We start from the raw sequence: 15985 nt of genomic DNA on the forward strand, positions 1-15985 counted from the left end.
CCTGCCTATAGGCAGGGGCAAAAAAAAATAGCGGAACGGTTTGACATAGTTAAAGATCAGATCCATAAGCAGTCAGATAAACAAGCAAATAAGTAACCAAAGTATGAGAAGTCGCCTCCACAATTTGTTGAACTAAAGTGAAGAAAATGTAATAATGGTGAATTTCGTAGACAGCTTATTGTATACAAATTTGCTAAGGTATCACTGTGAGAGATGGCTTATTTGTTAAGACACTTGCATCATATTCAAGAGGAGTGGATTACAAAGTGCCATCAAAAGTATGCATAATTACTTTTCCTTCGTTTCCGTAAATCACGTCAGGCAAATGCCAAATTCTTTTAATAATATTGCTATTATTCCTTGCATTTTCCTCCCGATGTTTCTCCATGTGAGTTAGAGCTTCATTTTTAATGACTTCGATCTCGCCGGGACCACTTTTACGAAGATATCTGATATTTTCTAATGAAAAGTTCCAGCTTGCGTCCAGTGAATATAGAGTGAACATATATTTTTGAATCTCGTATTATCTCGGACCCTTGTTTACCGATCGAGATGGCGTAGTGGTATGACGCAGGAAGCGTCTTCAGGAGAAAATCAGCTCGAATGTCTTTCGGCCGTTCCGTGATTTGCTAAATCTCCGCCGACTCTCGGGGAGGATTCTTTGGTTCTACATCTATATCTGCCCCTGCAAGCGACCTTATTGTGTGTGACGGATGATAATGTCTAGTACAACTATCTTACCCTCCTTCCTCCGCCATTTCTCTGTTTCATTTACGAATTGTGCTTGCGATGGACGATGTCGATAAACCCCCATATGAGACGATGTAATTGGCTAAATAAGTGGGCAGCCAGAGGCTTGTATGAGCTGTAATTTCTCTGATTATCTCGTCGTGATCACTTCCTGACACATATGTGGGAGGGACTAATACATCACTCGACTTTACGTGGAATTTCAGCAGTAAACCTCCCCATAAAGTCTACCAGTGGAGTTTGTTGAACATCTCCGTAACGTTCTCACGCTTACTGGTAAGGGTCGCAGACTGAAGACCAATACTCAGGTTGAAAGAAGACATATACCAACATTTTATTTAACTACCAGGACAGTTGTTGTTAGAGGTAAGGTGTCAAGCATCTACATCTACCGAGACATTTTGGAAGTATACAGAAACCAATTGGATGCAGTGGGCCCTACAATAACACAAACGACTAGATGACTTACCGAATTTCGTGTATAGAAGCCTGAAGAAGGTGCAAATGAGGCACCAAAACTGGTGACTAAATAAAAATATTAAATAAAATTGTGGCTGTTGGTATCTATTTTCTTCAAGTGTTCGACCAGCCACAGTTCCATTTCATAACACAGTATGAAATTACATATACTCAAGTTCCACCCTTCTTCTAGTGTTTTGTAAGCCACTTATTTCTTGGGTGAATTCTTCATCGAATCTCAGTCTGACATCGGAGCAGTAGAGGGTGCATGTTTTTGAAGGATTTTTCTATTCCATCCATGGGTGTACTGTGCACGTACTGACTGCATGGCTCTGTGCATGGTGTTATTAATTTAATTTCGTCTGTGATATGTCGGGAGATAAGTTATATTCATGGATTCCAGCCTGGAAACTTCTCCCTAAAACTTTCCAAGTAGGTTTTCGCGATTTGGACATTTTACTTCGTCTGAAACTTTAAGATTTTCTGGTATCTTCTTGTGCCTGCCAAACATCCCCACAGTCATTCTTGCTGCTCTTCTTTGTATGCGCTTCATGTCCTGTGTTAGACCAGTCATACAGGGATACAACACACTTGAGCAATATCGCAGTACAGGTCTCCCTTGTCTTCTTTGTGAAACAGCAGATGTAAGTGTGCGAGCGGTGAACTGAAGCCCGCAATTACTTTCACAGCGGTACTTCGTGATTGCACCTGATTTCTCAACGCACTGATTCTGCCAGCTGTTTCTACAACGTATTTGACCCCATTGTAACTCATTGAGCCTATAAACTCGTTTCGTGAAGTGCACAACTTTACAGTTATCTACAGAAGAAGTTCTTTGCCAGTGTTTGTACCAGTTTGTTATTTTAGCTAGATCTGAATGGCTATTGACTACAAGTTTTGTCAGTTAACGCTTCCCCGTCGATAATTGTATCGTCTTCAAAAAGTGTATGCTTTTAACTGACACCACCCGCCAAGCTGTTAGCTTACTGTAACGGTAAAATGACAAGTCAGCTGTAAATTCAAAAACTTGTAAACCACCAATTTCGCCAAGAAAGCTTTTAGGACCACAACCAGATACAACACAGGTACAAGGAGGGGGTTTGGGGGGGGGGTGACATGGGAGAAGAGTGGCTGGTGGTGGCGTTGTTTCCCCTCCTGCCTGCCTTAAAAAAACAACGCAAATTTCAGTAGAACCGTTTATATACACTGCCGGAAAAAAATTAGTACATCTGGAAAGACGACATCGCTTTTCATCCGGAAATGGCATGTGCCTCGTCGATAATAGTTGATGTACTGGTAATGATTTCACGTCGTCCGCCAACAGACAGCGTAGTAGGATAGCTATCCGTGCGCCATCTGTGTGTAGCCTTTAACGTGGAATGCTCACAGCCAGAAGGCACAGTGTGGTGCAAACGTGTGAAGTAAGCAAGGAACCATGACACAGAGATGCACACGTCCTTCCTACAGCCAACTGAAATGGGTCAAATTGTGGCCTTCTGAGTGGTGGGATGGTCCTTTCGGAGAATTGCCACACAAGTAGGGCAAGCCTCGTCAATTGTGCAACGATGCTATTATCTTTGGTGGCGTGAACATTCTGACACTCGTAGACGAGGTTCTACACATCCACGCAGCACAGACTCCCGCAGGATCGTCGTATCGTTAAGGGTAGCAGTGGCAGATCGTACAGCTACCACAGCACAGATAAGAGGGCTTGTGAAACCAGACGTGTCAACGCAGACCGTTGCGAACCAGTTATTAGCAGTGGGACGACGATGGGACACACACCTCTAGTCCGTCCTCCACTGACGCCACAGTATCGATGTGCGTGGCTCGACTGGTACCGTCAGAGGATCGTTTGGGAGACGGACTGGCGCGCCTTGGTCTTCAGAAAGAAAGCAGATTCTGCCTGTACGCAGTTCATGGTCGTTTGCGCGTGCGACGTAGATCCGGTGAGCGCTATCTCGTAGAATACATTCTCCCAAGTCACACTAGCCTCGCACCAGGCCTTATGGTCTGGTCTGCGAGAAGTTACAACTTTGGTGTTTCTGGAGGGGACGCTAACCAGCTTTCGCTACATGCAGGATGTTGTTAGGTCCGTTCTTTTACCGTTCATGCTACAGGAAGTTTATGTGTTGTTCCAACAGGACAATACTCGCCCACACATTGCTCCCGTATCTTAACGTATTCTCCAAGACGTGCAGCAACTTTCCTGGTCAGCCACGATCTTTAGAGTTGTCTCCAACCGAGCACGTTGGGGGGGGGGGGGGGGGTTATGATGGAACGAGAAGTGAAAAAAATGGCTCTGAGCACTATGGGACTCAACTGCTGAGGTCATTAGTCCCCTAGAACTTAGAACTAGTTAAACCTAACTAACCTAAGGACATCACAAACATCCATGCCCGAGGCAGGATTCGAACCTGCGACCGTAGCGGTCTTGCGATTCCAGACTGCAGCGCCTTTAACCGCACGGCCGCTTCGGCCGGCGGAACGAGAAGTGACTCATGCGGTTCGTCAACCAACATTCTTACAGAACTACGTGATCAGATCGAGCTGGCGTGGCATAACGTATCCCAGGACAGTATTCACCATCTTAACGATCAAATTGATGCCAGAGTCAGCACCTGCACGTACTAACATAAAAGTTTCAGCGTGGCTTGATACCCAGTACCTCAGAACCGCTTGTGCTATTGATCTGTATATGTAGTCATTTCATGCACTTCATATGCACTGCTCCAACAATAAATCTTGAGAGCATTGGAAACTTATAAAAGGGTGTATTTTGCTTTTCCTGGGGTGTATTTACATCCATCAATTTCCAAATTTCACAGCTAACTACTAGAAAATAAAGTAGCATGAAAATGGCAAGGAACTCAGAAATTACGAGCTACATTTAACAAAAAATACTTTTCAGTCGCTTGTGTGCGGGACTACCCACGTGGATGGGCTCACGACCTGACAGTAAAATTCTAGCTGGGTAACGGCGGACATTGCAAAGCTGACAGCACGTGCTGTCAACAAGAAGTCGGGCACGGTTCATAAGTCCACAGGTAGAACCGACAAAGCCACAGAATGTTGCGTAAGGGGGTACAGAAAGGGGAAAACCCGCTACTGAGAGAAAAGAAATAACGGAAGGACTGTTATACGAAAAGTAGGCGGGATCACATGAAAGTAACAGCATTCCATTCATTTACACGCTCATATAATCTTCAGACCAGTATTCAGAGTTGTAGTGCTTAGTGTAGGCCGAATGCACACATAGAGAGTGCACACATCGATCCTATATTGTACTAGCTGACAAACCCGGCATAACCCAGCTATTAATTTTGTCAATTTTCTATTAGAATTGAAAACAAAACAATCGTTTCCATGTATCCGACAACACCTTTGAAAGAAATATCCATTATGTGCAAATGTATAACTACTGCATGTAAATTAAGAAACATGAACTCGGACAGTTTCTATACTGTACGCTGAGCGCATCTGCTTCGCCTGTCTACAACAGGTTTCTGTAAATGTATCTATGGCAACGCCTCTTCATGGTTGTATAGGCGCCAATTGTTTTCGCCTGCAACAGTTTGAGCTTCACAGTTGAAAGCTGTCAAAAGTGCAGCCCCTTTCAGGGATTTCCTTAACTTGCCCAGAGGAGTGTCCTAGTAGTAAAGAATAATGGTATTAAAACTTCATACATGATGTGGAAGTTTTCACGCATCTCAGTGTTTGTGACGTCATATGTTCTGAACTATCTTCGCACAACGTTATATTTGTGCAGGTACATTCAGCGGCATATGTAGATACTATCTCCAATATGGATTGCGAATAGAGTTAGTGGCAAAGCAATGCTGAAATTTTTAACGCATCTGAGTGTTTACGACGTCTTATCTCGTGAACCATGTGTTTTACAATGGTACGATATTTTTGGTGTATTTAGCGGCATGTGTGGATACTGTCTGCGAAATTGATTGCGGACAGAGTTAGTAGCAAAGGAGTTACAAGTTTAAAAGTCATCCATGATGCAGCAGTTTCTGACATATCTCATTATTTATAACGTCATATCTCCTGAAGTGTGTCGTACAGTAATATAATTTTACACTTTCGTTCAGTGGTATATATACGTACTATCCGTAACATGTGTCACAAATATGGTGAGTAGTAAAGAAGTAATAAATGCCTCATGCGGTACTTTTACTGCAGGAACAGCGGAAAAGTAGCAATCGATAAAATTTTTTTCCTTGTAGTGATTTCCAGCGAGAAAAAAATCGTAAAGATTTGAAATTATGTGTAAAGTTCGTTGCGAGTCGCTAATTGCTCTCATTCTGAAATACGGGACGAATGAAGTCTGGGAATTCACACCTCCCGAGCTAAGCTTCTTTTTGATCCTCATCCCTTTGATTGGTAGGTGGCAGGGGGTGCCACATTGGCTTTCCTGCGCAGACTGCTGGCCAAACGGCGTGACGTCATTAGGAGTACGGGTATCGAGAACACTACAAGTGCTTTGTTAATAATAGCAAATTCCCATCCCCCTCTGTTAAAATAAACAGAATTCAGTCACGTCTTACCTACTCTTAATCGCTGGCCGTTTTGTAGTACTATGAGCAAAAGCAGAAAACATTGTGCCATTACTGAATGCAAAAATACTTCACATAAAACTGCGGATGTCGTTTTCGATTTCCGAAAGATAGAGCTGACCTTGTTAATGTGAATAACGCAAGGATCTGAAGAAAGAAACAGATTAAAATCTGAAAAACAACTGCCGAGGTATGAAAAGCATACTTTGAAAAGAAGTAACAAGGTCCTGAAGCTAAGTGATCGAAGTATGCTGCGGAAATAAATAGGTGTGCTTCCTCTGGAATAAAACAATAAAATTAGAGATACTATAAATAGCATTTTATCTCGATGTTTCTCACCAGGCCAGTTTCGAACTTGCCATAAATAAAAAGTGAGTGAAGTGGGCTCCGGAAGATATCGCATCTTAAGAGCATTCTCACCCAAAGCGTCTACTTACTTCCAGAAAAAGAACTACCATTTTCCTTGCCGGTTAACACTTCAGAAATGGAGCAAACAATTCAAGTGCAGACCTGGTACTCTGAAAGAAGTGCTGTATCTTACGAAAGCTGTGACAGAACATACTAAAACGCTTCCTTTAGGTTTGTTCTAACATGCATTGTGGGAAAAAGCAATGTCTGCTGCCATTCCAGAATGGTTTAATAGCTTCAATAAACACTCTCTTTTGACTTTACAGTGACATAAAATATGGGAGCTTCGTAATTCTTAACTTCCAGGCTAAACCAAAACTCTTTGGAGAATTTTTTTCCGAAATTCGTTGCCTGAGTGCATTTTACGACAACCCAACAACGCCTTCCGAAATGAAAAATAGAATGCGGCTTCTAATATTGACTGCAAATACAGAAGACATCTCCTTGTCGGCAAATACGTCCGTTATAGAGTGTACTAGTGAGGTACTGTCACATGTTATTCCAACAAAAGAAACAGAACAGAACTTCATAAAGTTCGTCACAACCGTGTTCTTTATTAACGTAACTAGGAATATGGAAGCTGATTTAGACTTACTAATTTCAGTGAACAAGAACTAGATATGTTGCGGTTTCCTAGTTATGAACCAGCAATCAGTGAGGACTGCGAATCCCGAGAACCACAACTACCTTGAGAATTACGTAGCATTTAAATGCAAGCGCATTGACAGTCCCTTGAGTTCAGTACCAAAAAATTTCCTCTGAATTCAGATTGCATCACCGGTAATAACTGGATCTGCGTAACCTCCAAAGGTGGGTTGATTTTTCCTCAAGCTGACAGATTCAACAAAATAAAGGAGTCTGAAGTAATATTTTGCAGTTTTCATGGGCGACATGTAACGGAGTGATGTAAAAGTTTTCTACAGTAACCGCAAAGTTTCCCGATATGCACCACTAACTGGTTTCTCTCACAACCGTGTTCTTTATTAACATAACTAGGAATATGGCAGCTGATTTAGACCTTTCGCTAGAATACGCCTATAAGGCATCAGCAGCCAAGAGCTGAAACAGAAAAAAAAGAACTGGTCGCAAAGAGAAATCTTCAGTGGGTTGTGTCGTCATCAAACTGAGCTACAGTGAGTATTTAAAACCGCAGTAACATGCTCAAGATCTTAATATTAAGTCCTTGACGGTGGCTGATATTATAACATAAAAGTGTTGATGTCATAATTTTAGATGTAAGCGATGCTTAATTATGCGCGTCAACACTTAACAACAATCAGCACATGAGGCTGGTGTTGAGCTCTCGCGTTCGTATTCCCGATGACAGTATACGCATTACCCAATAGCAGCGCGTGAAATCCCTTCGACCACGGCGTAATAGCCTGGAATATTTTATTAATTGTGACAATTCCGGCCGTGAAAGTTTACATTTTACAAAAGCAGCTAGACACCCCGGAATGGCCTACCTGACTATTTCTAGTTGCCTTGGGTAGATAGTTCTTACCCCCACAGCGATTGTGTATATTAAAGAAAAATATAGGCTATGTCCGCCCGATGTTCATTAGAGGATCGTGTAGAAATTTGAAGTAAATATACCAACAACTTTTAGAGATTTTTGCTAATAACTTCTCTCCTTTATGTATATTGCGTACGTTTATGTTTCAAGTCAGATTACGAAATCTTATGTAGACAGTGATCTTCCTCTTGTCGCGTAGGTAAAGTGCGTAAAATTCCATCAAGATCGGAAAAAAATTGTAGAATTGTGTGAGTTACAAACAAACAAACAAACGAACAAACGGGTACACATGTTTATCTCAAATCTTCATACGAATTCTTTTCGGATGCTAATTTCTCTGAATTGCAATTTCTTGGATATTATGCTGAAGCGATGTACTAAGCCCTGATTTTAAAAAAATTATTATTCTAGTGAAACGTATTATTATCATTAAAATCATAAGCGTATTTGACACGTTACAAGTGTGGGTGACTGCAAATAATAATTTGGGGGGGGGGGGGGGGGAGTGAATGCAACAAACCGTTACCATTCCGAAACCAAACATGCGATACCCGCTTCATCACTGCAAATTAAATATTGACTTATCCTAGGTAGCAGAGTTCACCGTTGGCGCACCGAAAGGTAATTACGGGAGAGTAAGTTGCATTACGGTCTGAGCCTCGCGAGTTTTAGCGAGCATCAAGCGTGCAAACAGGCGGCTGCGATCAGCTGGTAGTGCCGAGCGCGACGCAGGCATCGCGGCGTTTCGCGACGCCCCATTGGCCGGAGGCGGAATGCGCGGCTCGCCATTGGCGCGGGCGCTTTCCCTCCTCGAGGTCTTTTTTGCCGCCTGGCCGCGCCGGCCGAGGCGCCTCGCTGGAAGATCGCACACTGTTCTCAGCGCGTGCGTTGTGCGCGTGTGGCAGGCGGCGCGACCGTGCGTGAGCGTGATCGCGAGCGAGTGCGTGCTGACCGCGCGCCCGGATAAGATAGCGCCGGCCCGGCGCCTTCTCCGACGCCTCGCTTCTCGGAACGCGTCCCGCGCCTCGGACATCGCGCTGCATCTGTCCATGTTACCAGCAGAGAATGTGACGCGTGTGACTTTCGTACCTAATCGCCAGTGTGAAATCTGTTGTTGCGTATAGTAATCTTGTTAGAATAGTCATCACTTGAACAATAGCGACACGGACTGCTGTCGTGCGGCTGTCTTCAACATGGGTTCCCTGTTTAGCTAGCAAGAAATCCTCTAGTGATTGTCTGTTGTCTCTTACGTTCTGCGGGACGACAAAATCTGCCGCAGATCTACAGGGACAGCTGGATGTTATGTATGAGAATGTAAACAATCACCGCCTATGTAGAGTGACTGTTCTAAGCAATTATTGTTTCTTGCACTGAAAACGGCGCGACTTGGTCCTATTTTCGTATCAGATCTAGAGGTCTGGTACTGGAGAGACACTGCAGCAGTAGCAATATCCGATCTTCTACCGCAGATCAGAAAACTTCGCTCTGTTTCTGCGAATACAATAGCAGCAGTCCTTGCTCACCCAAGAACTCGAGCGCAACCTGAGTGAAGTGCTTACACGGGTAACGAACTCCCCTCCAATGCGCAACGTCTGATACTCTCATATAATAAGTCAATTAAGTGTTTAATTGTGGCACCACTTTGTACTAAATTGGGCAAGTGATCATTACAACCTGCTGGCAGGTGATACGATTTTACCGATCGTTTCTGATCCGCTGAGTGCAATCAGCAACGGAACTCCTCTACATTCTGGGTAAATAGTTGAAAGACACCCGCTGAGGCTCTCTCGCTAGAGTAAGTCCTTGCGTGTGTGCGGCGCCACGGCTCACACGCGCGTGGGACGCGCCATTCGTCTTCCCGAGCAAACGTCAGGCCGGCTGCGCGTGTGCGCTGCGCTCTTGTTTTTGTGGGTGATTCCCCTCCTCCTCCCCCCCCCCCCCCCCCCCCGCGCCTCTGCACCCTCCCCCCTCTCCGTTCTCCTCTCGCTGCGACCCCTCGCCAGCGACGACACCGCGGCTAAATTCTCCGCGCATTAATGTCAATTTGAGGCTACCACTTAAATAATAGAAGTGAGGTCTTCATTATCTGCCCACATGGTCCGAGAACAACATAGTTTGCCGTTTTTACTGCTTTCGCTGGCTTTTCGGTGTCGACACTGGTGACGGTCCCGCAGAGCTTTCTCGGTTAGGATTAACAGAAGTCTTGAACGACCGCACGCCTCACCGAATCGTAGCTACTCTGCGCGGTGAATAACGTAGAGAGAGACAGAGATAGAGAGCGAATTAATTTCAATTTCACTGTTGCTATGCATCAGAAGGCACAGGAAAACGCTGGATACTTTTTAGACTTGTCACGAAATATCTGTGTGTTTGAGACAGCAAGTCATTGATTACCATCCATTCAGCAGTATATGTCAGTATGATCTTTGACATTTTTAACTGTCTTGGCGTTGTGGTTTTTCGACACGGTCTGGAAGTGACACAGGCCTAGTCGTGACACACTGTGTTGAAAAATTACCTTCCCCGTTGCTGAGCCTCTTAAACGGCAGGTGCGTGTTGCCTGCATGTTTCAGTAATTCTGTTTTATGCCTCATAGGCAACTGTCAGGGCAATTTACATCCGAAGCCTTGTGATAGCGCAGAGTCCCGAGCTTGCCGGCTGCTGCACGTGCGCCTGCTCCTTCAGCAGCCGTTGTCAGTCGCTGCTACTTGCCGGCGGCTGCCGCAGCCGCTGCGTTTGTTTGGAGAGTACGCCGGCTTTTCAGCGCACAGTGCCCATAAGCGGCGTCAGGGAAACGAGCGAAGCCGACGACGCGCTCGCGTCAACAGCAGCGGGCGATCAAAAGCGCTGGCGGTGCCGGCCGCCCTACACTGTCACAGCAAACAGTTGTGTTTCTCTCGGGCCTCCACTCCACCTTACCTCTTCTCCTGCTGCAAAAGGGCTGTTGGCGCGCCGCTGATCTGATTGTTAACTCATTTATTGGTGCATACGCCGACTACAGCGGTCTTCCGTACACACTATACAAAGTGCAAAGTAAAATAATGAAGTGCTTTTCTAATCAGCTGCCACGTAAATAGTATGAGGACGTATGTACGACTGTCATTAGATCTGAGTTGGGGTTTTTATCACCGTGTAGTAATTGAATGCTCGAAAACAAGAAACACTGTGTGACGGACTTTGGAGCGAATCATTTGGACTCCACCGCGACGGCGAAGAAAAATTTTGCCAAAGAGAGAAGTTGTACAGCGGTGTTAGAAAAGTGGTGAAAATGAAAAACAGTTTACAATAAATCTCAACTGTCCTGAAGACTATGAAAAGACACGAACGAAAGATGACAAGAATTTGTGGTATTGAACAGTCATTCACGGTTATAGCACCGTGAAATTTCTTTTATAGTAATGTGCTCACAGCTGTTAGTGTTACCAGCGCAAGCGCGCTAAGTACGTACAACTTGTGTTCTTCCTATAGTTATCTTCAACGCGTTATTCCTCTAGCACAAAGTTAGGTAAGTACGAAGTATTTCACATTCGACGTATTTATGAGGAATAAACAGTAGGAATCTTTTAAGTGCTCCGAGTGTGCTCCTTTAAAGAAACGCTCTGAAGTTCGATATAGTGCCAAAAAACACGAGGGGTCAACTTCTTCTAGCGCGAGAGATGTCTCTGCCGGCATTAGTGCTAATTTGGAACAATCGAGGTCAGTAAGTGACTGTGCCCGGAAAGAGCGGAGTACCTTGCATCACGGCGACAACTTGAGCACCATGGTGACGTTCATCCCGTGCTGCCCCAGCCTCGGACTTCGACTGGGCGACGCCACCCTCACCTCACCCCAGGTATAGTGCCGGCTGTTCACCATTCTTCATATACGCATGCACTCTTGCTCAAACCCGTTTTACTGGTTTTTTCCTGTAGCAGGTGCAGTTAAAGCATGGGAGTAATTGCACCGTACATGTGGCAAATCTATTCTTGAATCTTGTCGTCACTGTAAGCTATAACAACATACAGAAGAGAGTTTCCGAAAATGTTGCTTGTGTGGTATGGTTCGATTCCTCGCTCTGGGACATGTTTTGATATACCAGAAAGTTTAACCTCTACTTCATAACGACATACACCAGTCATACATAAAGGGCAGTAGGCTGCTTTTCGATCGCTCTGAGAAACACCGACCCAGGAAACTTTCGCTTGTATTTCGAACAACTGTTCTCGTCTTCCATGCGTAATCTGCAAACTTAAAAATTTGTTTCATATAATATTTTCTTATGTCTAAAGCTTTTTGTTCGTGTCAGATTTACAGTACCACACAGGTTGCAGGCAACTAGTTGCAGCCTGTCGATTCATAGTACGGTCTACTTTGTCAGTACCAATTTGAAACCGTACTTCACGAGGAGCACAGAATTGGTAGTAAATCTGTTAAACGAATTACAAAATGCAGTACCCGTTGTCATATCACCTAGCTTCTTTGCTGTAGGCATTTGTACGTTAAGACAGTTTTCAGATGTGACTAATTTCCTTAGTGAAATAAAACTACGCGTATCCAAACGGAGAGTGAACTGGTGTAGAGCGTACTCGTTCGAGGCCCATAATCAGCAACCGCATTTCCCTGCAATCTATTAAGGTAACACCAGATATTTATGCGATCTTTATGAAAATACTCTCCCGAAGCCAACTTCATCGCCCGTAAATAATGTACTGGTATTATGAAGTATGCGTCCTGTAATAGGTAATTAAGTAAAGTCAATAATTATATTATACCATCCTTCTCAGTAGATAGTCGGCAGTTGTTATATCAGCATCAGTTGCCGGCAGGATAATGAGGTGCCTATCTGTCTTATTTACGCATCGTTCTCACCATCCCAACATAATTGCGCTTCGAAGTATCACACTGGCTTATATTCTGTATGGCATGACTGATGGACGCAGTGTCAATTCTGTAATGCATGGGACGTAAAACTGAAGAACACAAGTTGGGTGTTGTACCAACATGCTTTCTATGTACAATCTGATTATTGTGTAGCAATATTTTAGGACAAAATGCAATAATATGTGCAATAACGATACTGCGAGCTGTACGCGCTGGATCGCCGTCTGTATACAGCATAAGCAGCAAGACTTCTAGACTGTGTTTGCTGCGTTCTCGCAGAACACAGTAGCATAAAATAGATCAATATCGATGTTATAAAACCACGTGAAAGCAAAAGCCCGGTTTACATATGTGATAGGTATCGGGACCTACAAGAAGGATATACACCTAAATGGGCAGTAAAAATCTAGGGAAATATTCTATTTCGGCAGGCAATAACTCTTTGATAAATCATCTGTCGCAGTGTCGTTTACTGTGTGACGCTGTAGTGCTGCTTCACTGGGAGACGGAACAATCCTTGTTCGTTGGGCGTAACACAATATCGTGCCGGAAAGCCTTTCCATGATTTGTCAGGGGCCTCGTGATGACTGGGTGTTGTGTGCTGTCCTTAGGTTAGTTAGGTTTAAGTAGTTCTAAGTTCTAAGGGACCATAGATAAGTCCCATAGTGCTCAGAGCCATTTGAACCAAGCCATTTGTCAGGGAAAAGGATCACCATAGCATCGCTTCACATGCAGACAAGTATGTAGCACACCATTTGTTAAAACAGCCACAATTGCCTTGATATATTGCTTGTGGTGTAAGACAGAGTCACATGTCAGAAAATCGAGCTATGACATAAATGTGTTGAAAGTTTCTTTCAACATTGAGGTTTCTCTTTCCCCGAACTTCCAATAGTGCTTCTGATGTTCCGTTTTATCATTGTACAAAATATATTTCAACCTGTAAATTTAGTGAGTCTTGATTCATTATATCTTTAGAGCAATTCACTTAGAAGTTAGTTTTAGACCCATTGTTATTTTTCTACAGACACTGAGAAATTTACAACGACATTAGTAATAAATGGATTTGTTCACTGGGCAAAGCTGACGGCAATATGCATAGAACTTGATCAGTCCTCTGTAAATTCGATCTGTTGCTTCCCGAACAGTCATTTCGTATGTCGACTTCTTGCAAATGAGTTTCACTATTACTGGAGCAAAAGGAAGCGCTGCAGAGGTCAAGACTCTGGTATCCTATCCCAGAGAAGCGAGGTTCAAATCTCTGTACGACCAGTCTAATTAGGTTTCCCTATTACTTCCAACTAATGACAAGATGGTTTCTTCAACAGACGCGGTCTCTCTCTCTCTCTCTCTCTCTCTCTCTCTCTCTCTCTCTCTGTCTCTCTTTCTCTTTCTCTTTCTCCTCGCCCTCGCCTTTCCTTCTCTCTATCCCTCCCTCCCTCCCTCACTTCCCCTATCCTGATCCGAACTATCTTAGTGATTTATTGAATTCGATCTCCCTTCCTTGAGCAAATACATAACGGCACAGCAGCCCATATGTCCTTAAGCGAGCAGAGAGAATGCTATGAATAACACAGTACGATTCTGACTTGGAAAACAGACCACCTAAAAATATGTTAGTGCAAAAAGAAATATTAGAGATCAACATTCCATCGACTACGAATTCTAGAGTCAAAGTAAAGTAGGATCCGGGAAAGGTGGGAAAGTCGATCGGGCGTACCCTTCAAATGAAGCATCATAGCATTTGCCTTAAGCGATTTAGCAAAACACAGAAAATCTAAATCCTTATAGCCAAACGGTTATTTTACTGGTGTCCTCGTGAATGCGACAGCGTAACAGTGTTACTGTAATCTGCGGCAGACCGTTGCCCATCAAGGAAGATCTCCTGTAAAACACGGCACGGTCTTGTCGCGATGGCGCTGTTCTGCTTTACTCCATACATAGTGCTTGCTTATTTTATGATGGAAGAGAGGTCACTGACTTGTTTTTAATCCTTATTTATTAAAGTGTGATTCTCTACCTCACTGGGTGTGTGCCAGGCTATAAATCCAAAACCCGGGGCTCTCTCGTCAAGCGGTCCAAGAATTTTTTTCTGTCGCCTATCACTTCTTTAATGTGAAAAATTTTGGCACATCGTGGTTCGGAGCCTATGTCAGACTGAAAATGCCATTATAACTGCACCGAATAAATCAGTTCAAAGATAGAAGGAAGCTAAAGGGAAACTGTCTCCAATATGACCATCCTTCGGCTTGTAGATAGTTTTACCTTACATAGTTGTAGTGTGGTCCACTCCATGAAGTCTGAGCGGTTACGTACGTAAATAACCTTCAATTACTGTCTTGAGCTTTTCTTTTCATAAATGTCAGTGACATTATTCGTGAACTTTGCGTCTATGCGGACTGCTCCGTTCATTTTTTTTTTTTTTTTTTCCTGCAAGATGTTCGACATGTTAAAAATGTTGCTGTTACTGGCAGATGTTCTTGTAAATTCGTTACACTGTGTTAATGTTTATCTGTTACCGTAAACAAAGCAGCTAGAACAAATGTAAAATGCAGTGTCAAACACAATCCCATAGTGATTTGCATTAGTGCAGCGCACTCTAGTTTGTAGTACTTTGGTGAGCAAATGCTCAAGAACTATTCTCATTGACAGAAGCAGCTGATTGGACAACCTTACACGCTGCTACAGGTTATTCTGGCTTAGTCACCGGGAATCGAGATAGAGTTTTCAGTACGAAAGAGGTTTTCTGCTGTCACATCGTTTCTATTTATTTAATGTGTCTTCCGCACGGCAAGTTTAGAGAAAAAATTCTAATTCTCAAATGCATTTTTATTACGTTGTGGCATTTTAAATGTGATGCTTGTTTTCTTTGAGCCAATACGCTATTGTGGTAATTTCAGCAACGCTTTTTAAAACCACACTTGAGAATGAAATGACAGCTGCAGAGATTTCACAAAGAATAAAACAAAAATATTCTCAAATAGTTGCCTAAAGTTCTAACCACCATACCTCGGTGGCAGCTAGTCCAATTTCCAGCGAGTGTTTCATAAATAACCTGTCATTTAATCGCTATTTTTATTAACACACACTGGCAGTGAGTGTTTGTATGAAATTCTCAGTTCTGTGGAGATCAAACTCACACTTCAAGCAATCTTATGATTTCGATCGCTTTGGGGCTCACATGACATGATACATAGATATGAATAATAAACGCTCATTTTTCTCAGTTACGATTTTGGAGTTCTGATAATCATGTCGGTGGATAACACCAGGTTTTAGCCGTGGCGAACGTAAAACGTCTTGTAGAAGAGGAAAAATGCATCTGTCTGAAGATGGAGAAACTGCATGAGACCGTCATGAGAAAAATACAGCAATTGACAATTTATGGTTTTCAGTTAGAAGTTCGTAGTTAAATTTCTAGTTAATC

At 43.4% G+C, this 15985-nt stretch overlaps 1 protein-coding gene across 4 annotated transcripts in view; it reads left to right on the top strand.

Annotated features, from left to right (window-relative positions):
* Positions 1-15985, top strand: part of LOC126416805 (eyes absent homolog 2) — a 763097-nt gene that overhangs the window by 530602 nt on the left and 216510 nt on the right. The window contains exons 1-2 of one of the 4 annotated variants that reach the window (XM_050084675.1): positions 10973-11203; positions 11347-11530. The exons of 2 other annotated variants lie outside the window; for them this stretch is intronic. In XM_050084675.1, coding sequence (XP_049940632.1) covers positions 11459-11530 — 72 coding nt within the window. In that variant the 5' untranslated portion in view covers positions 10973-11203; positions 11347-11458. Of the gene's footprint in view, positions 1-10972; positions 11531-15985 lie in introns of those variants that run through there. One more of the 4 variants, XM_050084678.1, reaches the window with a different exon arrangement.

This window comes from Schistocerca serialis, chromosome 8 (genome assembly GCF_023864345.2).
Source record: "Schistocerca serialis cubense isolate TAMUIC-IGC-003099 chromosome 8, iqSchSeri2.2, whole genome shotgun sequence".
In the NCBI taxonomy this organism is placed as follows: domain Eukaryota; kingdom Metazoa; phylum Arthropoda; class Insecta; order Orthoptera; family Acrididae; genus Schistocerca; species Schistocerca serialis.